This window comes from Lemur catta, chromosome 9, assembly GCF_020740605.2.
Source record: "Lemur catta isolate mLemCat1 chromosome 9, mLemCat1.pri, whole genome shotgun sequence".
Classification (NCBI taxonomy): Eukaryota; Metazoa; Chordata; class Mammalia; order Primates; family Lemuridae; genus Lemur; species Lemur catta.
The window spans coordinates 16279827-16307563 of NC_059136.1; the positions used below are offsets into that span (position 1 = coordinate 16279827).

Sequence of the window (27737 nt, forward strand, 5' to 3'; positions counted from 1 at the left end):
GGCCGGCATGGAGAGAGTAGGGTGCCCCAACCAGGAGGCGACCTGGCACTAGAAGAGCCTGAGGACCCTAGCGTTTCCCGGGGCACGCGCAATGAACGTGATCACCTGTGTTTTACAGCTGGGGAAACTGAGCCAGGCCACCCAGGGAGAGCGAGCAGCGGAGCAGCGTCCGACCCTCGAAGCGCAGCGGCCTTGCCCTGTGCGCTCTTCGCGCCGCCCGCTGCCCGCCCTCCCCGCCCGCTGGATTGAGGAAGTGCGTCTGGGCCCGGCCCGGCCCCGGCGCGCGCGGCCCGAGGCGCGGGGGACAGAGGGCGGTGGGACGGCCAGGCCCGGGCCCGCTGGTGTCCGCCCGGCCCCGCGTCCCAGAGCGCCCGCACCCGTACCCCGCCGCCGCCGCCGCCGCAGGTAAGTGCTGCTCCCGTCCGCGCCCCGCCGGGGGCCTGGCTGCCTCCCGCAGCCGGGCCAGGAACCGTGTGCCCGCGCCCCGCCGCCCCGGCCCGCGCCCACGGTGCGCGGGGAGCCCTGGCGTCTGATGGCCTGCGGGCCTCCGCGCCCGCGACTCAGCCCGGCGCTCTGGGCGGTCGCGTGGTCGGGCATGGGTGGCCCTTGCCCAGGGGCCACAACCGGAGGGGCGCGGAGGGCGCGGGGCGACTTCCGTCTCACGCCCCCGCTCTGTCCCGCAGTGCCCGGACCCCAGCCAGCCCAGGAGCTGGGGGTTGGGGGGGCAGGCGGGGAACCCCGAAACCTCGGGGAACCCGAGATGGGGCTTGGGGGAGCAGAGGCAAGAAACAAAAGTAGGAAAATACACCAGGGCGTCCGCTCATTTCCTCTGCTTGGAGAAAAACCCCTCTTTTAACTTGGGCCGGGTGGAGCGTGCGTGTGTCTGCGTGTGAGTGAATGCGTGTGCGCCGCGCTGGGAAGGGAGCGCCTGGAGTCTCTCTCTGCCGGACGGCGGCCTGGGGATGTGGGTTGGCCCGGCGCACTTTCACCCCCCTCGGAGCCTTGCCCAAGGGCAGGGTATTGTAACGTCTCTGACTGGTACAGATAAAACTGCCACGGCTTCCGCAGTCTCTACAATCTGCAGGCGAACTTCCCGTAGCAGGGACGCGAGGGAGGGACCCTAGGAAGGCTGGGCTGGCAGGGAGATGGTGATGGACATTTCAGGGACCCTTGCAGCCAGCTCAACCTGCCCCTTCGTAATCTGAGGCCATGGAGTTTTTCTCACACAAACACATCCCCCTGCAATGGTTGGAGAGGTAGAGAAACAGAAGCATGTATTTACGGTTTTAGCAAACCTCTCCCCAAATTCCCTGTTTTTAGAGCTTGCCATTTATTCACATGGTATCTAAGTATCCAGGCATTAAAGGGACAGCTAGAATTTGCAGTTTTGGAAAATGTTAGCATTAAATGCCTTTAGTGATTTGATTGTCATCATCTTTGCTTACGTCCTGAAAATAGGGACAAATTAGGTATGAGGTTAGTATGTTATTAACTTAATTTTCTTTCTTTCAGGGGGGTTTTGGGGTCAGCCAAACCTTTCCCTCTCCCAGGCCTCCCCATCTCAGGGAATGGCCCCGTAGTCAACTCAGTTGCTCAGACCTAAGACCCAGGAATTATTCTCCACCCTGTTCCCCATCCCTTGAATTCAGTCTGTTAGCAAGTCCTATTGGGTCTACCTCCAAAATGTGTCCTAGTCTGTCGCCTTCTTTCTCAAGGCCTCTCCTCGTGTCCGAGGTACCAGCACCTCTTTCCTGTACGAGTACAGTCCCCCCTCCCTGCATTATCTATGAGGCAGCCAGAGTGATTTTTATAATGGCTAAATCAGATGTGTCAGTCCTCTTCCTGGAACCCTTCAGCTTCTCCTTGCAATTAGCATGGAAACCAGGGGCACTCCTTCCCCTCACAACCCCGGGTGATCTGGCCTCTGCCGTGTCAGACCGCTAGGCCATTTTCCCCCAGCCACCCAGGCCAAGCTTGGTCTCCAGGACAGGGTCTCTGCATTGCTGCCTCCTGACTCTTCTCGTGGCCGTGGACGGCCTTCCCTGGCCGCCCTCCCTAAACCCATACTGTCTCTCACATCCCTTGATCTGCAGCCTTCTTGCAGTCCCCACTGTCTGTGTATTCCTTCTTTATCTATTTAATTTCTCATTAATTACCTCTCAGTCCCCACTGCAGCTTCTGGGGTCAGAGACCGTGTCTATCTTGCTCACTACTGTGTCCTCACTACATAATTGTGCCGGGAGGTGCTCAGTGCATAGTGGTCCAGTGTCTGAATGGGGAGTGGACAGCCTTAACTCGTATGTGGTTTCAGACTCATGGAGCACATCTATCCCCCAACCATTGAGTGCTCATCTGGAATTGAGAACAATATATTTCTCGGGCCTGCAGCTCCATGAGAAGTTGATATCCACAAACCTATTAAACACATTTTGTAGGCAAGCTGATATTAGTAAAGGATGCTAATAGCACTGAGGGGATTTCTAGAACCGTGGGCCAACCATCGCAATTGGGCTTTTGATTCAAAACAAATCTGGACAACGTGAGCATGTCTAACATGCTTCAATTGCAAAGGTCCTCCAAGTCTTTGAAATGGACAGATCTTCCCAAGCCTCCTAAAAAAAGACCTATGTTTCTCCCTTGTCAGAAACTTCACAGCATTTACTTTTTGTTTTTAACTGCGTGCCCTCCCTGCCAGCTTCATAAACCCATGCAGTCCGCTCCTCATGAAAGGGCTCAATAAAATAGTTGTAGAATGAATGTCAGATTCCTTTTTTTTTCTTTTTCAGTATGTGTTTAGGTTTATTTGTTAATGCAGGTATAAAGAGTTGGCAAAAGGAAACTGAAAAGGTTTTTAAAAATTATTAAAACAATCATTACTGCAGAAAACCCTCTGAAAGCCATCTTTAGGATCTACGATGAAAGGCAAACTTGTAACTTACAACCATGATTTGTTGCATTGCTCTAAACCCCAAAGAAGGAGGAGGAAGCAAAGATCCATTTGAGGGGAAAAAATTGAGCAAAACTTGAGTTACCTCATCTTAAAATTTCTACCTTAGAATGGATACCAAAATACTAATTATAATTTTAAAACTGCTCCAGGGGCAACGTCCTCCACTGGTAAAGTGATTTTCAAAAGGAAACTGAAAATGAAAAAGGGAACAAAATGTGCTGGGCGAGGGTTTGCCTAAAATATTTTAAAGATTTTTTTTTTAACTTAAAAACAGACATTTCCATCATCAGAAGGAATGTCTAGCGTTTGGATTTTTGAAATGCTGTTGGATACGCTTGGTGGATATCTCGGAGAGGTGTTTGAAAGCAGATGGCAGCTGTGCTTCTCAGTTTCTGCATGTTAATGTGTGATCCGGAGCCTTTATTTTAAAACAGATTCTGTCTTGCTGCCTCTCCCGCTCCCCGACTCAAGTTGATTTTCTGAATCAGGTTTTGCTATTTATAAGGCTTTAATCGTCTCCTAAATTTTGTCCAGACTGATCATTTCTCCTTTCCTCCTTGGACTTTTCAGGCTTGCTGACTTCAAACACGGGTATTTCCTACATATGGTTTCTCTCGACCTTTCCCTCTTTGGTTCAGAAAGGGGCTGGTTCACAGTGAGCAAAGCCACTGGTGCCAGGCTTTTTCTAGCCTCACCTTCCCCTGCCTTGAAAAGTTCAGCCCACCTGGGCCAGTTGCCTGATTTCTAGGCTTCTAGATGAGGAATTCTTATCGCCTTGTTCTGTAGCCTGCTCAGTGCTCTCACTCTTCAGGGCAGCTTCTAGAATCTACCCACTGGGGAAACTGAGCATCTGCCCCCCAGCATCAATGTTCTGAGCTTGTTACTTAGGTGAGAGGTAGGAGACCCTGCTGGCCTCCCAAGTCTTCATGCTGTTATTACAAGTAATGATCACCCCAGCCCTGTTGTTGAAAGAGGCTGCAGAAACTTCACTTTAGCTGAATTCTTACAGCAACCCTGTGAGGTTGCCAGGCCATGGGGGTGCATGTCTATTTTTAACAAAGAAAACATTGAGACACACAAATTTCAGCTTGTGCCACTGCTAATGTGTGACAGAGACAATGCACGCCTTTGACATCCACACCACGCTTTTACCTTTACATATTGTCTTTGGTGTTATTTATATGACCCTGATTTTTCAAAAATTATTTTTGGCTGACCTATCACTCCACATTTTGGAGTTGTCAGTCTCAGTGAACACAGACATGGGTTGCTAAATTTACTTTATGTATAGAATACCCTACACAAACGTTGGTAGGAACACATGCATTTCATGTGGTAATACCTTCCTGTCATGCAATGAACCCCATGCCAGGATGGATCTGGGCCTGGGTCTTGCCCTTAAGACTTTTCTGGTCTCCTAATTATCACAGCAGGATGGACACTCATGTTGGGGGGAGCTCCAAGCTCAGTGGGAGCCCAGCATGGAAGAGCATCACCTGGCCTCCGCAGCTTATCACAGTGTTGCTAGTTTTAGATCAGTCTTAATCTAACTTGGAGTTTTGCCACCTTGGAACTATTTGAGGACGGATAATTAATTCTTTGCTGCAGACGGCTGTTCTGTGCATTGTAGGATGCTTAGCAGCATCTCTGACCTCTACCCATTAGATGGCTGTAGCATCCTCCACCCACTGAATTGTGATCACCAAAAATGTCTGCAGACATTGCCAGATGTCCTTTAGAGGAGGGGCAAAATTTATGGGGCTCGTTTCTGTTAACCACCGAAACTCAAACTAACTTGACTTCATAACCAATAACAATGCCTTCTCTTCGGGATTGTTTCCTAACTGCCCCTTTAGGATTACATGCCCACTTCTGGGCTTCCAGAAGAATCTATCCTGGGCAAGGGAGGGCCTTGTATTGTGATCAACTGTGTCTCTGCCCCACCCCAATTGGAGTACGAACCCTTGAGGGCAGAAGCCTCGATTAGCTGTCTTGGCATCACTGTGGCTCACACACGGCCTGGCTGCCTTCAAGTAATGGCAGATATGTGTGGATTGAACAGTTACTGAACCCTTTACCAGTAGGTGTTTTGTGATTGTTTGGGGTTTGTTCAAGATTCTTCTCAGGCAGACGAGATCAGAGCCCAGTATGGATTTGGGATGCGGGGAGCGCTGTCCTTTCACTGGCCCCACCTGACAGGTTTGGCTGGCTGGACTGGGAAGAGGAATGTTGCCAAGGAGAGGGAAAATCTCAGTGAACTCATGTAAATAGTAAATATTTGCACAGGTTCAGGTAAGGGCTTGAATTAACAATGCTTTCTGATTTTATGATGTTTTTCACCTCCAGAACAAGAAGGCTTTCTGCTCAGCCATGACTGTGTGTCCGTGCCTTGGTCCACCCCACGGGCAGCGGCGGCGGTGACAACAGCAGGACCTACCTTTGGAGATCGGCTGCCTCAAGGGTTGATGGCTGGCATGTCACAGAGACCACCCAGCATGTACTGGTGTGTAGGGCCAGAGGGGTCAGCCGTGTGTCCGGAACGCGCCATGGAGACGCACAACGGTAAGGGCAGGGGCTGGCCAGGCCTGCGTGGGCACAGCCCGCCATGCTTGTCCTGCAGGGAGTTAGGCTGCGTAAGAACAAGGATTTTCAACCAAAGGAAATTAAATGCCCATTATTGGTGCTTTTTCATAAAATATATCTTGAGATCCTTTCTCACTTACATTCTAAAAATTGAGGGGCCCTGTACAAAATTTATTGTGGACTCACAGTAAAAATTAGGGTATTACTTCATATTCATTAATGGACTTCTTTTAATGGGGATTTGGTTTTGCTTTTGTATTATAAAAATGATACAGGTTTATCCAGAAAAATTGAAAAAAGAATCAAAAAGAAAGTAGAAAAAAAGTCAGCCAGGGTTCCACTACCCCAAACACAAGCACAGTTAACATCTTGGCATGTCCTCGTCTAGCTTGCTTCTCTGTGCTGAAGGGACTTTGTTCTAACTTTATTGTACTTATAAGGTGCATATAATTTTGTGTCCTGCTTTTTTCTCCTAAATTTCTATCAGTGACATTCACCTAGGTCATGTGATAAGTGAAGCATGTTCTATGCGCGCACTATATGAAATGATTGACCTAATCCTTATTCTTCTATTGGACATTCGGGTGTCTTCTGGTTGTCCACACTTACCCAAAGCATTCCATTCCTGTCTTTTTATACATAGTTTCAAGATTATTTCTATAATGTAGGTTACAGAAGTCAGATTGGTGGGCATGAGTATTTTTTAGCCTCTTTGCACATATTGCCAGATTTTCCACTAGTGCTGCATCACTTTTAACACCAGTAGAATAACACTGATATTGTTAACGATAAATATTTGTTAATCCCTTAGTACATCCTAGGCACTGGGTTCAGTGCTTTATGAAATAATCGCATACGATCCTCACAAGAACATGTGAAAATAGTACTTTTATCTCTATTTTATAGCCAAGAAACATGAGAGTAAGAGAAGTCTAAAAACTAGCTCAAGGTCAACAACTCATAAATTGCAAAACCGCCACCTGAGCCCTGTCGTAACCCTGGAACTCTCATTCTTAAATTCTAGCCTGTCCTGCAGGAGTTGAGAGGGCCCTATGTTGAGTGTGAGAGGCCCAAGTGTTCTTACCTGCAACCGTGGTAAGGATGGGGCATTGTACCTGGCTCGGTGGACACTTTGTTCAGTTTCTCGAATGTTCTTTCTCCGTCTAAAATGTCTAGCAGCTAACAAGGGTGATGTTTCTGGAAGGTTTCTTTTCACATAAAACCAAATTACGAAATGGGAGAAGAATTTGCTTCTTGACATTGCCTAGTACTAAATGTTTCCACAGTGTTCATTCAATGTGCATCTTTTTCAAAGACGTCTGTCTTTTTCCCATTGCTTTGTTAGCGTGAGGTCAGGGTGACAGGGGCGGTGGAATGCTGCACCCGAGTTTGGGGCAGCACCTCCACCTTTCCAGGGCTCTGGGGGCTCCACCATCCCGCCTGCTGCTCCTCCCAGCAGTCCTGAGGGATGAGGGCGGGCGTCCATCTGGGGCTTGCTGGGAGGTCCCTGTGTCATTTGGAAGAGCCCCACAGAACCACTGGGGAGCTTCTCAAGCTGCCAGTGCACCACCCAGACCCACTGGAGCAGCGTCTTAGGGCAGGGGCAGGCATGGGCATTTTTCACATGTTCCGCTGTGATTCTAATGTGCAGCTGGGGTGGAGAATCAGCCGTTCCGAATGGTTTGGGTCACACAGAGTGGTACGTCTCAAATTGTAGTGCACATTCAAGTCCCTGGGGAACCTGGCGAGATGCAGACTGTCATTCAGTGGGTCTGGGGTGTGGAGAGTGTGTGTTTGTAACGGGCTCGGGGCCATGCTGATGAGTGGCAAGGCTAAAATGATGCTTTTTGAGGTCCCCGGGGATCCCTCGTTGATTCGTACAGGTCCCGGGGACCAGGCCACAATGAGCCCTGGGCAAACCTAGTCCCACCTCCAGGCTTGGGGGGACTTCAGCTTCAGATAAGCTGAAGATGCCCATGTGTACCGAGAGGCCACAGCGTTGACGCTCCTCAGCCCCTATTTCATTTTGTTCTCCTTAAAAGTCTGTGTCTGAGCTTTGCACTGTTCCTTAGGAGGGTCCCCCTCCCTGACAGCTGTGATCTGCTGGAAAGAGGAGGCTGCCCCGAGGGCCACTTCTCCCCAGGGGACTCTCAGGACTCCCCACAATCCCCGTTCTGGGTGACTGTAAGGACACACGCAGCCTACCCTGGGTACTCGTCCAGGTGCTTGGGGTTGGGACAGGGCAGAGAAGTGACACCCTGTGAGCCCCTGCGGGCGGGGAAGTGTTTATGCAGGGAACAAACACAGAAACCACAGAGTTGAAGTAGATGAGTGGAAAGGTGGCCTGAAATCCTTTGGAAAATTCTGTCCTGTGGTTCAACATTAAGGAAATGCTATACCAAGGAATTACAATAACAATCAAATCCTCATAAGGAATCTTACGAAAAAGCTACTAATTTAAGCCCATACTCTCAGAGTTTAAAGGTTCCACAGGGGTAAGAGCAGAGCTAAGCCTGTGAGCCCCACCCCAGAGCTAACTAACAGAATTTATTATACAGTAATATATAATAATAATATATAATAATATAGTAATTCCAGGGATCAAAGCCTAGAATACCGCCTATGCCCAATTTTAAAATGTTGCATGTTGGATTTCATTTTCACAGAATGTAAGTCTGTATACACCAAGGCCACAGCCAGGGGGCAAGTGACACTCCAAGGGTACCAGGTAGTCACATCTGTGTGTTGGGACTACAGACACTGTACTTTGCTTATCTATGGTGTTTATGTTTTCTGCAATGAATACATGTTACTTTTTCATGTTTTGCATTTCTTTTGCAATAATAAAAATAACATTCCAAGTTATTTTTTTAAATTGCTGTTTCTTTAACCACTGCTGTGATTAAGATCTAACCAGCATACCTCCTGCGCTCACATCCAAGGTCAAATTTGCCTCTGCTGGCCTCTTCCCCCTGCATGTCTTTCTGGAACAAAGGGAGGAATACTAGACTCCATATCCCTGCAGCTGAGCCCCCTGTTCTAAGAGGACGGGCTGGTTCCATCCCACCTTCTCCCAGACCTCCTGGGATCATGGGGAGCCCTCCTCGCTCAAATCCAGCAGCCTCCCAGGGAAGACTGTCCCAGACCCAATTCCCAGCTCTGGCTGAGAAAAGTTGGCTGCCAGAAGGAAAAGCAAGGACACTCAAATTATGTAGGGACAGTTCTCTCATCCTTTAAAAATGTTTCGAAGATAACATGTTTGAAAATGATAAAGCTCTTACCGTACTTCCAAACAGGATCTAAACATTAATGGATACATTTTTTACTTCTGAGTTTTGGGGTAATGGTATTTTATGTTTTTTATTTGTGTGCCAGGTGTGCTCTTTCACACCCCCTACCTATGTTGACTCCCATGACCTCGGCTCATGTTTGTGTAGAACTAGGGTTAACCCACTCAGAGCCCCTGGATGTGGGGGAGCTTCACCCAGCTCCAGTGGGGTGGCGCTAGGGGTCTGCTGTGTGTCTCTGCAGGACCACTGTGTCCCAGGAAGGTGTGTGACAACCTCCCCTCATTCGCACCGTCAGCAGTCAGCTTGCCTGCGGTGCGGGAGGAACCTTTACAGAACCTTGATGAGTTTAGAGTTTGTGAGTTGATAGCACCAGCTTCAGTGAGATATGTGACCCGGGCTACAGGGCAAACCACTTTGACAAACATGTCATGACACCAGCCAGAGTGGAAAAACCTGCCCTGCCAGCTGAAGTGAGCCACCCTGGAAGGTAGAGAAGTGAGGAAACTTCCAGATAATTTGGGCTGAGAACGCCTGGTGAGACTCTTCCAGACTGTGGAGGGTGGGGGTGCTTGGGCGGACGTCATCCAGGCGGTGGTTCCCCCCAGCTCTCTGCGAGTAGTCGAGTAGTCAGTCGAGTGTCATCACTTTGGCCCTGAAAACCCTGACTCAGCCGCACGCCTCTCAGCACCGCCCACCACCGGCCCAGCATGGACCAAAGGAGGAGAAGGAACATTCCGGAGGGTCTTCAAATCCCAGGTTGTTTTGTGGCTGCTTCCAATGTCTTTTTTTCTTTTTCCTCCTTTGACTTTTTCAAATCTGTGTCAAAAAGTATAACAACTTTTTTTTTTTAATATAACTTCTTAATATAAGAGCCAAGTGGTTTGCTCAAGTGGGGGCACTCTGCCTTCCAGAAATAGAAACAGGAAATAGACTGAATTGGGAAGTGCCTCTAGGGTGGTAGCGCACCTGCTTGGAGGGCTGCTGTAGGCAGTTCTACAAGGGACAAATCCCCATTGAAGTGCCAGCCCACATCTTTAACCTGTTCCTCCTGCTGGTGCCCTGCTTGTCCCTGCTGGGCTGCGTGGGAGACAGGAGAGGAGGGGTGCACAGGGGACAGGGCTTTGCTGGGAAGGAGCCTCCAGCCTGGGCGCAGGAGCACACTGGGCCCCTCCAGGGAGCACAGGCATCCATGCATGTAGGTGGCAGTTAACACAGCCGGGCTTCGTGCCTACAGAGCGGAGCCCACCTGCAAAACCTCTGGGCCTGATGAGGCTTTGAACATTAACCTTAATCTGAGACTTGGATTGTTTCCTAATTATTTGTCCAGAATATGCTTGCTTACTTCTGGCAACAGGGAGCTGACTACCTATCAAACAATGCCAGCCTTTCTGTGGACAGCTCTGTTAGGAGGTGTATGCAGTGGGAATCTGTCTTGCTCTCATTGTGTCTAGCTCTACCCATTTAGGCCTGTCAGAATCCATTAACCCCTTTCTTGGAGAAACTAAGAGCAGCAGATGCTTTGCCCTCCCTGCAGGTTCTTTTTTAGGCTGAGTAAGACATCCTGCGACCTTCACGCATGCCACTTGTATATCACTTGAGTATTTCTTCGCCTTAGTCTGTGGACTAATCATTAGGCTATGGCTGCCTGGGTCCCGGGGAAGAGCTACCCCCACCTGCTCCCACAACCCCACCATGAACAGCTCTCAGGAGTTCCCCCACTCACCTGCCCCAGTCCAGGTGGCCAGAGCCTGAAGGTGGTAGCTCACCTAGGGCCTCAGACCCTCACCCCTGCCCCCTGCCACCTACCCTGCTGCCCCCACCCCACACTTGCTCCTGACTCAGCTCCTTTTATGTGGAGTGGGCAGGGCAGCCCCACCCGGTGACCTCTGTACTTGCTGGGGAACAGCCAGGCCCACCTAGCGAGCACTCAGCAGCCAAGAGGAAAGCTTTTCTTGCCAGCCATCTGCCCTGGCCCCCACGAAGGGGTGAGTGGTCTGTGAGCAGGGAGATGCCTGCATGGACATCCCCAGGCCTCTGTGCAGATGGACAAGGATTTTCACCCACCTGTCTGGATTCTTGATCCGTGTGAGCCAGACCTTGAAGGAGCAATCACTGGGGATTTTTGTGAAATTCTTTAGTTCTCTGGGAATGGACTTCTCCCCACACCAAAACATACAAGTCTAAACTCAAGGGTATGATTTTACATACATTTTTGGGGACTCGGATAAATGAAAACAGAGAGCCACCAGTGTTCCTTGGAAGTCGAATCTGAGTCCCTTCACCATCCAAGCCACCCCGGTGTTCAGTTTGTCCAGACTCCACTTAACCATCTTGCTATACCCTGGGTGACATTTGTCATAAAGAAGAAAAGATAGAAAAACCAAAGAACAGAAACATATATCTCAAGCAATGGAATCCTTCCTGAGCTCATAACCCTGACGTTGTAGAAGGAATTACACATTAGTCAGCGATTATACTTTCACTGTACAGAACTTTTTTAGGATCGCAGTTCCTTTTGCTAATTGTTCTTAAGGTTGTGCCTAGAGACTTCTTTGCATTCTCCATTCATTGCCCAGCACCCAGGAGCCAGGGCACAGTGCCAAGTGTTGGCTCAAAAATCACCTATTTGATCATTTCAGGAAAACCAAGAACAAATATAACTTATGTGGCACTTTGAACTTTTCAGAGACTTAGAGATACCGAAAGGCATAGAAAAGTTGCATGCTTTCATTTTAACTATAGAACCATGTGACATTGCAAATTTGAGGTTAGAATTTGCATGCAAGAGGACAAGAATGGTGCTGTAAAGTTCCTATTAGTACCTCATTTTGAACTTGAGATGGCCTTGTGAACTCGGAGAGACAAGCGGGTGGTCACAGGTGGTCTGCACATGTCCCGGTGAGAGATGGAGGACTCTGCCTGGCTCTGCTGGTGGCACTGGGTGTGGGGAGGCCAAGGAGGGCCCCTCTGGCCATTCTGCCCCCACTGCAGCTGCTAGGCTCAAGTGGCACAAGTGGGCAGTTACCCCCATCTCTCTGCAAACACCATCAGCACCACTGGGCTCAAAACTAAAAAGCAAGCAAAAAGCCCCTGCCTGACATGTGCAAGGAGTATTTTCCTGGTGCCCAACTCCTCCCTGAAGGTTAAGAAAATAGTTATTTGTATGTAATTCCACCCATTCTCATGGTGGAGTGAAGTGATACAGAGAGCGCCACATTCTCCGTGGCCCCTTTCCATTGTGTCCAGGGGTGATCACCGTTAGCTGAGTGTGTTTCCTTGCTAACTTCTTCCTAATCACATGCACACACACACGCACACAATCCTTTGTGTATACGTCTCTGCTTTTCCTTTGCATGACACTCAATCGTACACATTGTTGTGCAGCTTTTTACCTTCAAGTTATGTCTTAGAGTTTTCTCCAGGTGCACCGCATTCGATAGTGTATGTACAGTCATGCTTAATCAATCCTCAGTTATAATGCTTTTAGATTCTTTCTACACTTTGCTTATTATTATAAAGGTTGAATCTTACTGCATATGCCCCAGCAGAATTGCAGGATCACAGAATAAGCACATTAAAAATTGTCAAAGGAACACACAGCCCTGGTTAAAGAGGCCGGTCACACAGAAGGGGCTGCAATTTAGGAAAAGCAACAAAGTCCCTGCCCCAGTGTCAGCTCCCAAAAGGATCTTTATTTCCTGTTTCTGGTTTTAGTTCTTTGGGTAATTATCATTTCTCTATGCAAAGAAGATGCTTGCCCCTCTCTCTTGATTCACTGAGACAGTCTGTTGCCTTCCTGCTGTGATAGATGAATATTTCCTTCACGTTCAGGGTTGACTCATCTCTAGGTTGCATTTGTAGCTTGAAATGGGATGTTCCCCTGGCTAAGACTGGTGCCTGGAGACTTGGCATTTCCCTTACTCTGTGACTGCTGCCTGCTCCCTGCTGCCACCATCTGCCTCCTGCTCCCCACCCGGAACTTCCGCCTTGAGCCCTCACTTCACTGGAGCGCAACAGTGAGAAAATTCCAGAGAAAGAGCTTATGGGAGGCACATCCAAGAGACTCCAAATTTCTGAAAGCATCCTCCTTTTGCTCTCCCCTGCAATCTCAACTGGAAATCCTCTGCCTTCAGAACGTGGAAGAACCCACTCGCTTGGCCTCTGATGTGGTGTGATTCTCACTGCTCTGTGGATGACTTGGTTTTTTCTCGCTGGGAACTTTTAGGGTCTTCTCTGTGTGCTTGGTCTTCTGAAATTTCATAACGCAAGACCTGGATAAGGGTCCTTTTTCATGCATGCTGCTTGGCACTAGGTAGACCAAACATGCATCCCTCTGGGGCCTGGAAAATTCCTTGTATTTTCTTTGGTAATATCCCTCCCCCTTTTTTTTCTCCTGTTTTGCTTTGTTTGTTTTTTTGGAACTCCTATTAGTTAAGATACATGTTGCTTATCTTTTCTCTCATGTTTTCCAACTTTTCTTCTTTTTCTTAATGTTTGAAAGATCTCGACTTTAGCTTCTAACCCCTCTGTTTAATGTTTTATTTTGGCATTCAATTTTAATTTCCCCAAAGCTCTTTCCTGTTCTTGGCTATTTCTTTTCATAGCATTCTGCTTCTGTGCTATGTATGCAGTATTTTCTTCAATTCCCCAGGGGATCCTAATTGGCATTTATTTTATTGTATTTTGATGTCAATCTTCTCAATTTTTATTTTTATATCTTTTTTAAAATGTCAAGTTCCCTTGCTAAAAATCAACATTTTTACAGTGAATTCCAGGTAAATCAATAATTCTATGGTTCAAAGCATTATTAGGGAAATTTGCAATGAGCTGACTTTCTAGGCAAAGAGTGTCTATGAGTTACATGGAAAGCAACTTCCTGTGATGCTAGAAGAAGTCCACAAAAATGCTACCATAATAATAGTTTTTCCATTGGCACTTATTTTTGAAGTTCCTTTTAATTACCTGCATTATCTATATTTTTCCAAGGCCTGGCTTTCTGTTTGTCTTTATTAATTCAGCATTATTATTTCAACGATTATCACATACCTGTTTATGGTGGACACTGTTCTGGATGCTAAGCATGTAGCAGGAGTGTGGCTTCTGCTCTCATGGGACTTCAGATTGTAGCAGGAAAAAGAGAGAGCAAAGAACAGGAAGAAAACCAGTGATGCTTGAGGAAGATAGCAACAGAGCAAGATCGTATGGAAGAGGCACCCCATGGCCATTTTTAATTGTATTGCATATGATGCTGATGTTGAATCTCAGATACGCTTGGTTGACCAGGAAGGAGCCACGGGAGGGCTAGGAAGAAGAGTTTTCTGGGTTTTTTTTTAACATATTGAAAACAACAGAGAATGATATGCCCATCCCTCCTTCCTGTGCTCGTTCATGCATTCCACACTATGTCAGAGCTTGCTACAGACAGGGCCCTGGGAAACTAAGAAAATGTCCTCATAATGCATATTTTCCCGGGGGAAGCGCAATAAATAAACATGCACTGTACTGTCAGGAGGAAAAAGGGCTACGAAGAAAATCAACCAGGATGCAGAGATGGAGCGCGACAGGCATAGGGCACTATTTTAAATCAGAGATCAGGGAAGATGTCCAGGGAGAGGTGGCATTTAACCAAAACTAAGTGAATGGAATCAGGAGGTCAGTCCTATAAAGAGCTGGGGGAAATGGTGCTCCCAGAAAGGCACCAGCAAGTGCAAAAGCCGGGCAGTGGGAATGAGCTCAGCATGTTTGAGTAGCAGCAAGATGGCCTGTGCGGTTGGAGCAGAGGGAGAGGAGCACCACAGAGGGCTGGAGAGGTGAGCCTTTGTAGCAGGCCACGGCAGGGGCACAGATTTTGTTTGGACGCTGATGGAAGCACCCAAGGAGCAGCATGATCTTATTTAGGGAGTTAGAAGGCTGTTACAGGGCCCTGGAGAGCAGGCACCAGGCATAGCCCAGGGCAGTAATTTTTACCTATTTGATTCTTGATGCTGTAATTAAACTATTTCTCTTTTGCCAGCAGGCCCTTTGGGTTGGTTCCTCTATCTTTTGGTCTGACCCCAGGAGTCTTTGATAACATCCTTGCTTTCTGATGTGACAAGACATCCTGGCCTAGGTTGTTCATTTCTTGTCCCAGACGTGCAATCTGTCATTTTTCCAAGGATCCCTGCTTCCTTTGGTGATCTCATGATGTTTAGTTCTCTAATCTATAGTTTTGTATCCTCATTCCAGATATTGCTTGTATAGTCTTTTGTGTACATGTGTACTCTCTGTCTCTTTCATTTTTTTTTTTTTTTTTTTGTTGATCGGTCTTTCCATAAGATTATTTATTTCACTTATTTTTTTTTCTTCTTTTTTCTAAATTTATTCCTCTCCTCCTTTTTCGACTTCTTGACTAGCATCCTGTCACTTCTGAGGACTCTTCTTTTCTCCACTTGAGAATTATTCTTATTTGAGTGTATACTTCTGGAATTATTAGACACATTTTGAAAAACTTCAAAAAATATCCTCTGTGTCTCCTACTTTTTTATCCCTACTTCCAGACTCTGTCTTTTGGTGCTGCATCCTCTGTGTGATCTTCCAGATTACTGATTTGTCCTTCAGCAGTTGTCTGTTCTGTTCTGTAGCCCACCTGCTATGTCTTATAGTTCAACTCTTCTAGTTTTAATTTATGAGATTTTTAGTTGGTTCTTATTTATGGATGCTGTGTCCTTCTTATCTCTCCAAGATGTTAGTAATATTTGTTCTGAGTTCATTCTTGCTCTGGTAATATCGGTTCTGGGTCGAGATGGCCCCTGAGAGGCTGGAAAGCTGGAGCCTGAGATTCTGCTTAGGGAAGCTCAGGCACTGCCTTGGTCTTTTCCTCTGGGATGAGGATGGCTGTTGCTGATACCAAGTTTTATTGTGAACCAGGAGAGCCCCAAAATCCCTTATCCCAGTGACTGGGTTATCTGTGTAGGTTTTCCCCTTGATCAGTAATGTAAGGATACAGCAAGATCAGGCAAGATCCGGCCTTGCACAGACATTGTCACCATCAGTTGTTCATTTCCCCTTGGGGACTCTGAAGCCCAAGGGGGCAGCTGTAAGATATGGCACATCTTCTGCCCTGGGTGATCATAAAACTTCCAGGGAGACTGTGTTCTTGGCTGCATAAACAGGGAACTCAATTATCTGTATTTTCTGGGTATCTGTGTATCAGTGGGTGTCTCTTCCCACCAATCTGAAGCCTGCCTTGTGTGCTGGTCCGTTAGTGGAGTTTGTTGCTTCTCCTTTATGGTGTTGATCTTCCTCAAATGTCTTTGGGTTCCTGGTTGGAGGTTGATCTCTGTGTTTGGGATTCCCCGTAGCTGTTTGTGAACACAGCATTTGTCACTGTAGCCTGCAGAGAGGAGGGCAGAGAGACTGCAGCCAACTGCCTTGGGGTTACTCAGAGTATGTCCTCAAACTCCTCAGCTCAAATGATCCTCCTGCCTCAGCCTTCTGAGTAGCTGGGACTACAGGTATGCACCACCACACCCAGCTAATTTTTTAAATTTTTTATAGAGATGGGAGTCTTGTTATGTTGCCCAGGCTAGTCTTGAACTCCTGGCCACATGCAATGCTCCCATCTTGACCTCCCAAAGTGCTGGAATTACAGGCATGAGCCACCATGCCTAGGCTCTTCAAGTATAATTTTACTCTGTTTGTTTTACTCCAGTGGGGTACAACAGCTTGATAAGTTGATGTTTTGTGCCCTCTTTTGTAAAAACCAACTTAGGGAGGCAGTGAAGCCTAGTCATTTGGAGCAGAAATTCTGCAGCCAGGCTACTTGGGTGCAAATCTGGACTCCCCCTTGTTCTATTCACTTAATCTCTGGGGAGCTCAATGGGGATAATTTTAGTACCTTATGGGATTAAATAAATTAACTGTTTCATGCAGTGGTGGGGAACCTGTGGTCTTGGGGCCACATGTGGCCTCCTGAACCCCTGAGTGCAGCCTTTTGACTGAATCCAAATTTTACAGAACAAATCCTTTTAATAAAGGGATTTGTTCTGTGAAGTTTGGATTGGGTCTAGGGGCTGCACTTGGGGATCTGGAGGGCCATAAGTGGCCTTGAGGCCGCAGGTTCCCCACCCCTGCCAGTGTTGTTATTGCCATTGCCATAATGATTTCTACAAATTTAAATAAATAAACAGTAGCTTTAGGAAATTGCAAAGATAAGCTATCAGAAGCTGCTTTTACTGAATTGAATCTTAGACAATGTCCTTTTCTCTTGGTTTTTTTTTTTTTTTTAGCTAAAAATAAACTTAGTTCCTCCCCCAGTTCTTGGCCCTTTTGTGATCATTGCTTTGCAAGCAATCGCATCTTTTCAATGTTCAGCCTCAAGCTGCCCATACTGGGTGGTGGAACGCAGGTCAAGGAGTCTTGAAGGGAGGCCGTCAGTCAGGTTTCAGTGAGCAAGAGGCCTCCCTGTGAGGCCCAGACATTCTTGGAATGTTTGTGGTTACTGAGGAACCGTGGAGCTCCTCGCTTTAATAATCAGAAGATCATTTGTAAAAAAAAAAAAAAAAAAAAGACCTATTGTTGTCCAGCCAGGGAAGGGAGGATGTTTGTGCTATCTGTACACAGGCAGACTTTTCCCCATGGGAAAAATAGCTGTGAATGTGGCAACTGCAGGTCAGCCTTGGTCCAAATCAGCCACACACTGAAAACCAGGCTGCAGAGGAGTGCAGCTCCCAAGGCGTGTTAATTGTCGGCACAGATGTCTTCTCAGAGTTTGCCGTAGGTCAAAGGGGCGGGAAGGCGGCCGTTGGCTTCTGCTAAGCATCCTCTTTTACAGGCTGGGTTTGCATTATTTGCTTTAACCTTTCAGAGGCTACACTGTAATCCCCTACCGGGTTCACCTCAAATCCACGGGTAAAATACATCAGCCTACAACTCCAGCAGCCTCAGGGGACCTCTGATCCTGGCTTTTTTTTGTTCCCATTTTGTGTGCTTGCTTTTGGATTTGGAAGGCAGATGGCAGCCCCAGGATTGAGGCGAATCAGCTGGAGTCAATTTTTGTTGTTTGAACTTGAGGGTGTGTATCTCTGCCTGAAGACACGCAGAGGAAAAAGAGCAAATGACCTCATCTTTGTTTTCCTTGCCAATATCTTAAAACTTTAATTGTTTGAAAATGTAATATAGTCTTATGGTTCAAAACCATAAGTATCAATCTACAATTCTTAGATACTTACATCCTTCCAGAAATTTTTTATATGTAAACAAGCAAAACAAATATAGATTCTTATTTTTCCCCTCTTGCACACAAAATGTAGCTGGTCACAGTGTTCCATACCTTGCCTGTTTCTTTCACACATTCCTACTGAAAGGATGTCATCAGCATTGTTTTGGACAACTGCATAGTATTTGGTGGTGTGGGTGCACCTCACGTTATGTATTAATAATTAATAATTAATGAGCAGTCTCCTTAAATGGGCGTCTGGACTATTCCTGATATTTGCTATAACAAACAATGTTAGATGTCGTTTCACATGTTCATAAGCATATCTATATAATACATTTCCAAGGTGATAGGTCAAAGGACATATGCTTCTAAACTCTGACAAATGTTGCTAAATTGCCCTTTAGAAGAAAGTTTCCTGGTGACTCCCAGGAATGTGTGTACTTGCCTGTTTCGCCAGAGGCCTGACAAGTGTTTGTTACCAGGTGTCTGCTTTTTCCTAATCTGATATGTGAAAAAATGATGTCCCAGTGTAGTTTTCATATCCATTTCTCTTATGATGAGTGAGTTTTTAGCATGTGTAAGAGCTGGTTATAGATCCTTTTTTTTTTTTTTTGAGACAGAGTCTCACTTTGTTGCCCGGGCTAGAGTGAGTGCCGTGGCATCAGGCTAGCTCACAGCAACATCAAACTCCTGGGCAAGCGATCCTACCGCCTCAGCCTCCTGTAGATCCTTTTTTTAAAACTTCTCTTCCTATCCTTTGCTTATCCATTTTGAGGAACTCTTTGGTCTTTCCTTGTCAGTTTCTAGGTGCTCTTAGTGTTGGTATTGTATCTAGTGGTTGTTAACACATAATTAATTACGTGTTAACAACCACTAGATACAATGTTTCTAGTGGTCTACAACCACTAGATACAATCCACTTTAGAACACAGAAAACTGAAATGAAAACTCTGAATGTTCTGTTTTTTTAACCGCTACTTATTAAATGAATATGTTAAATATAAAATACCTAGGGAAAATAATGATAAATATCGGAAGAAAACTTTAAACTCTGGACATAAAGAATATTTGAGGTACTAAAATGACATATCATCTTCTTGTGGAGGAAGACTTACTATTATAAATATGTCAATTCTCCACAAGGGGATTCTATAATTCAATGCAATCGCAATAAAAATATAGACAGGATTTCTTTTTGGAACATGAAAAAAGTATAATAAATTTTACCTAGAAAAATAAACCTATTGGAAAAACCAGGAAAATTCAAGTGGGGAGGAGGAGGGGTGAAGGTACGAGGGGAGGTTGGTTTTATCATATGCTAGAATTTATTACAATGCTACAGTGATGCCTGGGATTGGAGACTAGAGAAGGAAGGAAACAGTGTCATCTTGAAAATAGGCCAAAACACACATTGATTTTGCTTTGCTATTTAGAATTTCAAGTTAGTCCAGAAAAGAAGGTTTATTTGGTAATAGCATAGGGATGGCATAATGCTTTCTCACTTCCACACAAAAATCAATTTCAGATGGATCAAATATTCAAACATAAAAATTGACACCATTAAAGGTCTAGGAAAATGATTAAACTAAAACAGTTTTAGAGTAAAGAAGGACTTTTTTTCTAAGCACAGCACAAAACCTAGACATCATAAAAGAGAAGATTAATGCACTTGACTACATACCAGTTAGAACTATTCTGTAGCAAAGCCCCTCTCAAACGCCAGTCAACAAACAGGTAAAAGCTATTTTCAACATAAACCACAAAGGGATAATTTCCTTCATCTGCAAAGAGCACTTGCAAATCAATGAGGAAAAGAATATTCCAATTTTAATATGAAACAAAAAACAGGATTAGGGAGTTTAGTTCATAGAAAAAAGTAGAAACAATCAATAAACATAAGAAAATATGCTGTATGTCACTCCTATGTAAAGGAATGCAAATCAAAACCAAGTATGAGCTAGATTATTTTGCTTTTCACATAGGAAAAAATCAGAAAGTTTGATATTATTTAATATAGCAAGACTGTCATTTTGGTTCTATTTTTCATAGATATTTTGTTTTCAACTACTATTGAGTTAATAAGTAAGGCTATAAGTGGTGCAACTTATTGAAAGGAAATTGGCAATATTTATAAAAATTTGGGGCTTACTGTATCCTCTGATTCTTCCACTGCTAAGGATTTTATAGTTCTCAGGTAAGCAGAAATGCATATGCATTTCCCAGGGGTGTTCATATCAGCATTGCAGGAACTAACAAAGAACTAGAAATGCCCTCAATGTCCATCTGTGAGGACAGGGAGCTACTATGAAGAAGAATGTGCTAGATCTCCATGCACTGACACAGAACTTTTAAGTGGGAAACACAAGTTGCAGAACATAATTATAGTATAATTCATTTGTTTAAAAAAAAAGAGGAGGAGAAATGAATATTTATGTGAGATCCAGAGAAATGTGTGCCATTCCATGACCTCTGTCAACACTGTGATGTATTCAAAGGAAACTCCAGCCTGGAATTTTGAAACAAAATCGACAAGCAGTTTAAATTTTTAGGACAGTTCCTCCACAAGCCATCCCTGGGGAATTTCATTTAAAGCACACAGCCAAGCTTATGAACCCCTTTGCCCCAGCTCTTCCCCAGAAGTTCACAAAATATAGTCTCTGTCTTCACACTTGAATCTCATTCTTTCAAGAAAGACCCCAGCTGCTGCCCCCAAAGCCAAGGCATCTTGGCATCTGTGTGTGTTTCTGTCTGTTTCCACTTCTGCCCCATCCAGTGCAGACATCTCAGCCCCTCAGCAGCCCTGCCCCGACTCCCTGCACCAGGAAGGTGCACCTGGACTTTGCTAGGGGTGGAGGAGAAGGCAGAGGTGTGGAAAAGGGACACCTCCTCATGGGTTTTGTCCCTGCCATTCGAACGTGACTTAGGGCTGCATGGGGATCATGGAAGGACATCCCAGGAGTCATTGGCAGTGTGACCAGTGGACATGCAGGGCAGAGGGAAGGAAGCATGCCTCTCCCTCTCCCATAGGTCATGCCTTTCTGTGCCACTACCAAGTGGCACCTTATGGTCAGAACCAAGCAAGGAATAAAGCACTATGGTGTGGTTCTTCCATGGCGCTGAGCCAGAGCTGCAACCTGAGGGGTGTAATGTTGTGAGAAGTAGAGTTTTGGGGACTTTCTTCCTTAGGTATTCAGAGTTTATGTTTGCTCATAAAATAAGCCTCAATAAATTTAAAAAGACTGAAATTGTACAAAATATGTTCTATGACCACACTAGAGTGAAATTAGAAATCAATAATTGAAAAAAAATTTGGGAAATTCACAAATATGTGGAAATTAAGCAACACATAACTGAACAACCAATGGGTTAAAGAAGAAATCGCAAGGGAAATTAGAGTATACTCTAAGATGCTAAAACAAAAACACATATACTAAAACTTATGGGCTGCCACTCAAGCAGTGCTTACAGGGAAACTTATAGCTATAACTGCCTATATTAAAAAAGAAGAAAGATCTCAAATCAATAACATAACCTTCCATCTTAAGAAACTGGAAAAAGAGCAGACCTAACCTAAGGTAAGTAGAAGGAAGGAAATAACAAAAATTAGAGCAGAAATAAATAAAATAGAAGCTATATAAGCGATAAGGAAAATCAGTGAAACCAAAAGTTGTTTTTTTTTTTTTTTTGGATGAACAATGTTGGCAAACCTTCAGTTAAAATGACCAAGAATCATAAGGGAAAGGCTCAAATTACTAAAATCAGGAATGAAAGAGGAACATCACTACCAAACTTATAGAAATAGAAAAAAGATTATAAGGAGAATGCTATAAACAGTTGTACACCAACAAATTCAATAATCTAGAAATGAATAAATTACCAGAAAGACACAAACTATTAATAACTAAACTGACTCAAGAAGGAATAGAAAATCTGAATAGACTCATAAGAAGTGGAGAGATTGAATTAGTAATCACAAAATTCCCCATGAAGAAAAGACAGGCCCAGATGGCTTCACTGGTAAATTCTACCAAACAGTTAAAGAAGAATTAATATCAACTTCACAAACTGTTCCAAAAAATAAAAGAGAGGAGAACACTTCCCAACTCAGTCTATGTATTACCCTGAAACTAAAACCAGATAAAGACATAACTGGAAAAGAAAACTACAGGCCAATATCTCTTTTGTGGCTGCAAAAATCTCAACAAATTACTAGCAAAGCAAACCCAGTAACATAAGAAAAGGATCATATAGCATGACCAAGTGGAATTTATTGTAGGATTTCAAGCTTGGTTTGACATCAGTCAACATAATATATTAATAGAATAAGGGAGAAAAGGACCATGAGTTTATCTCAATAGACACAGAAAAAGCATTTGACAATATCACCACCCTTTGATGATAAAAACATTCAATAAACTTGTAATATAAGGTTACTTCCTCAACCTGATAAATTGCATCTGTTAAAAATCCAGAACTAACTTCATGCTTAATGGTGAATGACTGAATGTTTTCTCCCTAACATCAGTAACAAAATGAGGATGTCCACTCTCACTACTTCTATTCAACATTATACTGGAGGTTCTAGTCAGGGCAATAGGCAAGAAAAAGAAATGAAAGGCATTCAGAACAGAAAGAAAGAGGCAAAACTACCTCTATTTGCAGATGACATGATATTGTGTACACAATTTTCTAAGCAATCCACAAAAAACAATTAGAACTAAGTAGTCAATTCAGCAAATTTACAAGATGCAAGATCAAAATTTAAAAATCAGTTGTGGTTATGTACACTATTAATGAAGAATCTGCAAATTGAATTAAGGAAATAATTACATTTACAATAGCATCAATAAAAATAAAATAATTAGGAATAAGTATAACCAAAGAAATGCAAGATTTATACACTGAAAAATGAAAAACTTTGTTGAAAGAAGTTAAAGAGGACCTAAATAAATGGGAAAACGTGCTAGGTTCATGGATTGGAAGACTTAATAACAGGAAGATGGCAATACTCCCCAAGTTGACTTACAGATTCAAGCAGTTTCTATCCAAAGCCCAGCTGAAATTCTCACCAAAAAATGACCAGCTGATCATAATATTCATATGAAAATGCAAGAGACCCATCATAACCAAAACAATCTTCAAAAAGAAGAGCAAATTGGAGGACTCACTCTGCTTGATTTCAAAATGTACTACAAAACTACAGTAATCAAGGCAGTGTGGTATAGGCAAAAGGATATATAGAAATCAATGGAATAGAATTAAGAGTCCAGAAACAAGCTGATACATTTATGGTCAGATGATTTTTGGCAAGGATGAAAAGACAATTGATTGAGAAAAGAATCATCTTTTCAGCAAATGGTGCTAGGGCAACTGGATATCTACATGCAAAAGAATGAAGTTGAACACCTACCTACACAGTATACAAAACTTAACTTAAAATGGATCATGGACTTACATGTAAGAGCTAAAACTGTAAAACTCTTAGAAGAAAACAGGATTAAATCTTCATGACCTTGGATTGGGCAGTGGTTTCTTAGATATGACACCAGAACAGAAGCAACAAAAGGAAAAATAGATAAATTGGACTTCATCAGTTAAAAATTTTTGTGCTCCAATGAACACCATCAAGAAAGTAATGAGAAAATATATTTGCATATCATATATCTTATAAAGGACTTGTATGTAGACTATATAAAGAACTCGTCCAACTCAACAACAAAAAGGCAACCCAATTTCAAAATGAGCAAAGGATCTGAATAGACATGTATCCAAAAAGGGTATAAAAATGGCCAATAAGCACATGAAAAGATACTCAACAACAGTCATCATTAGGGAAATGCAAAGCAAAACCGCAACAAGATACCCCTTTATACCCAACAGAATAGATAACATAAAAAAGATAGACAATAGAAGAGGTAGTGAGGATGAAGAAATTGGAGCCCTCATGCATTCCAAGTGGGATTGCAAAATGGTGTGGGCACTTTGGAAAATAGTTTGTCAGTTCCTCAAAATTTTAAACATGCAATTACCACATGGCTGAACAATTCCACTCCTATGTACATACATACCCAAGAGAACTGAGGACAGATATTCACTGAAAAACGTGCACACAAATGATCATAACAGCATTATTCATAATAGCCAAAAAGTAGAAAAACTTAAGCATCCATCAACTGATGAATGGGTAAACAAATTTGGTATATCTATACAATGGAATGTCACTCAGCAATAGCAAAGAATCAAATAATACTAATATTAATATTAAATACATGCTATGACATGGATAAATCTTGAAAACATGCTAAGTGAAATAAGCTAGTAACAAAAACCACATATTGTGTGGTTTCCATTTATACGATGTGTTCAGAAGAAGCAAATTTATAGAGACAAAAAGTAGATTAGTGGTTGTCTGAGACTATGGAGGAGGAAGTAAGGAGTGACTGCTAATTGGTACAGGTATCTTTGCGGGGTGATAAAAAAGTTTGAAAATTAACGAATGGTGGTAGTTATACAACTCTGTGAGTATATTCAAAACCACTAAATTATACACTTTTAAATGGTGAATTTTATGATATTTGAATTATAGCTCAACAAAGCCCTTATTTTTTAAATGTGGTCAATTTTATCAGTCTTTTTTTGCTTCTGGGTTCTGAGTCACAGTCAAGAGGGTTAGACATTCCTGGGCTACAAAGGAATTCACCCATGTTTTCTTCTAATGCTTATGTTGCTTCATTAGTTACATTCAGATCTCTGATCCGTTTGGAATTATTTTAAGGTATCTTGTGAGAAACGTATCTGATTGTGTCCTTTTTCTGTGTGGCTACCTAGCTGTGCAAACACCATTTAGCAGCACAGTCTTCTGTAGGGGACTCTTCTCACTGGGCTCGACTCCTGCCCTGGGCCACTCTTTCCTCTGAGAGGAGACAGTATTCGTTTTTGCACCTTTGCCTGGAAATAGCATCAAATTGCTTGCCAGCCTTTCAGTTAACATCCAGTTTTTATCACAGTAATCATTCCCATCAAGGATTTCTACAGTGATTAACCAGACGATTAACTCTAAACAGTGCCTCCAGGATTTAAAACTACATTAATTACAAAGCTTACATCTTACTTGGGGATACTATTGGGCATTTCCCATGCTTTTAAGCAAGATCTTTTAACAAGCGCTATTAACCAAAATTAACTCTAAGGCTACTCATTTGAACTTTGGCTGCTCTCATTAAACAGCATTCTTAGTTATTTCTTTCCAGCTTTATTGAAGTATAATTGACAAATAAAAATTGTACCTATTTAAGATATACAACGTGATGATTTGATATACATGTATGTTGTGAAATGATTACGACAATCAGGTTAATGAATGCATCCATCACTTCACATAGTTACCTCTGTGGGTGGTAACACTTAAGATCTACTCACCTAGCAAATTTCAAGTATACGATACAGTATTATTAACTGTAGTCACCAGGCCATACATTAGATCTTTAGATCCCCAGAACTTACTCATCTTATAATTGAAAGTTTGTACCCTTTGACCACCATCATCCTACTTCCTCCATGCCCCAGCCCCTGGAAACCACCGTTCTGCTCTCTGCTTCTTTGAGTTGGACTTTTTTAGATTCCACATATAAGTGAGACCATACGGTGTTTGTCTTTGTCTTTCTGTGCCTGGCTTATTTCACTTAGCACAATGTCCTCCGGACACATCCATGTTTTGCAAATGGCAGGATTTCCTTTTTTTTAAAGGATGAATAGTATTCCATTGTGTGTTATACTACATTTCTTTATCCATTCATCTGTCAACAGACTCTTACGATTGTTTCCATATCTTAGCTTTTGTGAATAATGATACAGTGAATCTGGAAGTGCAGATACCTCTTCCTTTGTATATATACCCAGTAGTGGAATTGCTGGATCATATGGGAGTTCTATTTTTAATTTTTTGAAGATTATCCATACTATTTTCCATAATGGCTGTACTACTTTACATTCCCACCAACAGCGTACAAGCATTCCCCTTTCTCCACATCCTATTTATTTCTTGTCTTTTTTATAGTAAACATCCTAACAGGGGTAAAATGGTAACTCATGGTTTTGATTTTCATTTCTCTGATGATTAGTAATATCAACAACCTTTTTGTATACCTTTGGCTATTTATATGTCTTCTTTGGTAAAAATGTCTATTCCGATCCTTTGCCCATTTTTTAAATTGGGTTATTTCTTTTTTTGCTATCAAGTTGTATGAGTTCCTTATATATTTTGAATATTAACCACTTGTCAGATATGTGGTTTGCAAATATTTTCTTCCATTCCATAGGTTGCCTTTTCATTTTGTTGATTGTTTCCTTTCTGTGCTTTTTAGTTTGATATAATCCTACGTGTTTATTTGTGCTTGTACTTTTGGTGTCATATCTGAAAAATCATTGCCAAGAGCAATGTCAAGGAGCTTTTTCCTTATGTTTTTTCTAGGAATTTTACAGTTTCAGGTCTTATGTCTTAAGTTATTGATTCATTTTGAGTTAATTTTTGTGTATAGTGTAAGAAAAGCATCTAATTTCATTCCTTTGCAGGTGGATATCCAGTTTTCCCAACATCATTTATTGAAAAGACCATTCTTTATCCATTGTGTATTTTAGGCACCCTTCTCAAAGATGAGTTAATTGTATATGCATGGATTTATTTCTGGGTTCACTATTCTGTTCCACTGGTCTATGTGTCTGTTTTTATGCCAAAACTATACTGTTTTGATTATAATTTGTAATATAGTTTGAAATCAGGAAGTGTGATGGTAGGAGGGTAATGCTCGCCTTGTAAAATGAGTTTGAAAGTGTTTTGTTCTCTTCAATTTTTGGAAGAGTTTTGGAATGATTGGCATTAATTCTTCTTTAAGTGTTTGGTAGAATTCACCTGGGAAGCCATCTCATCCTAGACTTTTTTGTTGGGGAGTTTTTAATTACTGCTTCAGTCTCCTTACTCATTTTTGGTCTGCCTAGGTTTTCTGTTGCTTCATGACTTATTCTTTGTAGGTTGTATGTTTCTAGGAATTTATCTACTTCTTTTAGATAAATTTTCTTACAATTTGTTGGTGTGTAATTGTTCTTAATGGTTGCTTATGATATTTTGTATTTCTATGCTGTCAGTTATAATATCTCTTCTTTCACTTATAATTTTATTTATGTAAGTTCTATTTTTGTCTTGGTCAGTCTAGTTAAAGTCTTGTCATTTTTGTTTCTATTTTCAAAAAGAACCAATTCTTAGTTTCATTGATCTTTTCTATTGTTTTTCTAGTCTCTATTTCATGTATTTCTGCTCTAATATTTATTTACTTCTTTTTGCTATAATAACTTTGGGCTTAATTCCTATATACCTCAAGGAAATTTACACCTAGTGCCTTGAGTTGTAAAGTTAGGTTGTCTATTTGAGATCTTTCTTTTTTCTCAATGTAGGTATTTATTGCTATAAACTTTTCTCTTCAAACTCTTTTTTCTGAGGCCCATAAGTTTTGGTATGTTGTGTTTCCATTTCCATTTGTCTCAAGATACTTTCCGATTTCCCTTTTGATTTATTCTTTGACCCATTGGTTGTTCAGGAGTTCATTGCTTAATTTCCATATATTTGTGGATTTTCCAATGTTTGTCCTGTTAATGTTGTCTAGTTTTATGCCACTGTGATCAGAAAATATACTTGATATGATTTCAGTCTTCATAAATTTTT

At 43.0% G+C, this 27737-nt stretch overlaps 1 protein-coding gene across 4 annotated transcripts in view; it reads left to right on the top strand.

Moving 5' to 3' along the window:
• Positions 1-326: 326 nt before the first annotated feature.
• The window catches only part of LRRK1 (leucine rich repeat kinase 1), a 126009-nt gene continuing 98598 nt past the window's right edge, over positions 327-27737 (top strand). For all 4 annotated transcript variants that reach the window (XM_045560649.1, XM_045560651.1, XM_045560650.1 and 1 more), the window contains exons 1-2: positions 327-405; positions 5297-5512. In XM_045560649.1, coding sequence (XP_045416605.1) covers positions 5416-5512 — 97 coding nt within the window. In that variant the 5' untranslated portion in view covers positions 327-405; positions 5297-5415. The remainder of the gene's footprint in view (positions 406-5296; positions 5513-27737) is intronic.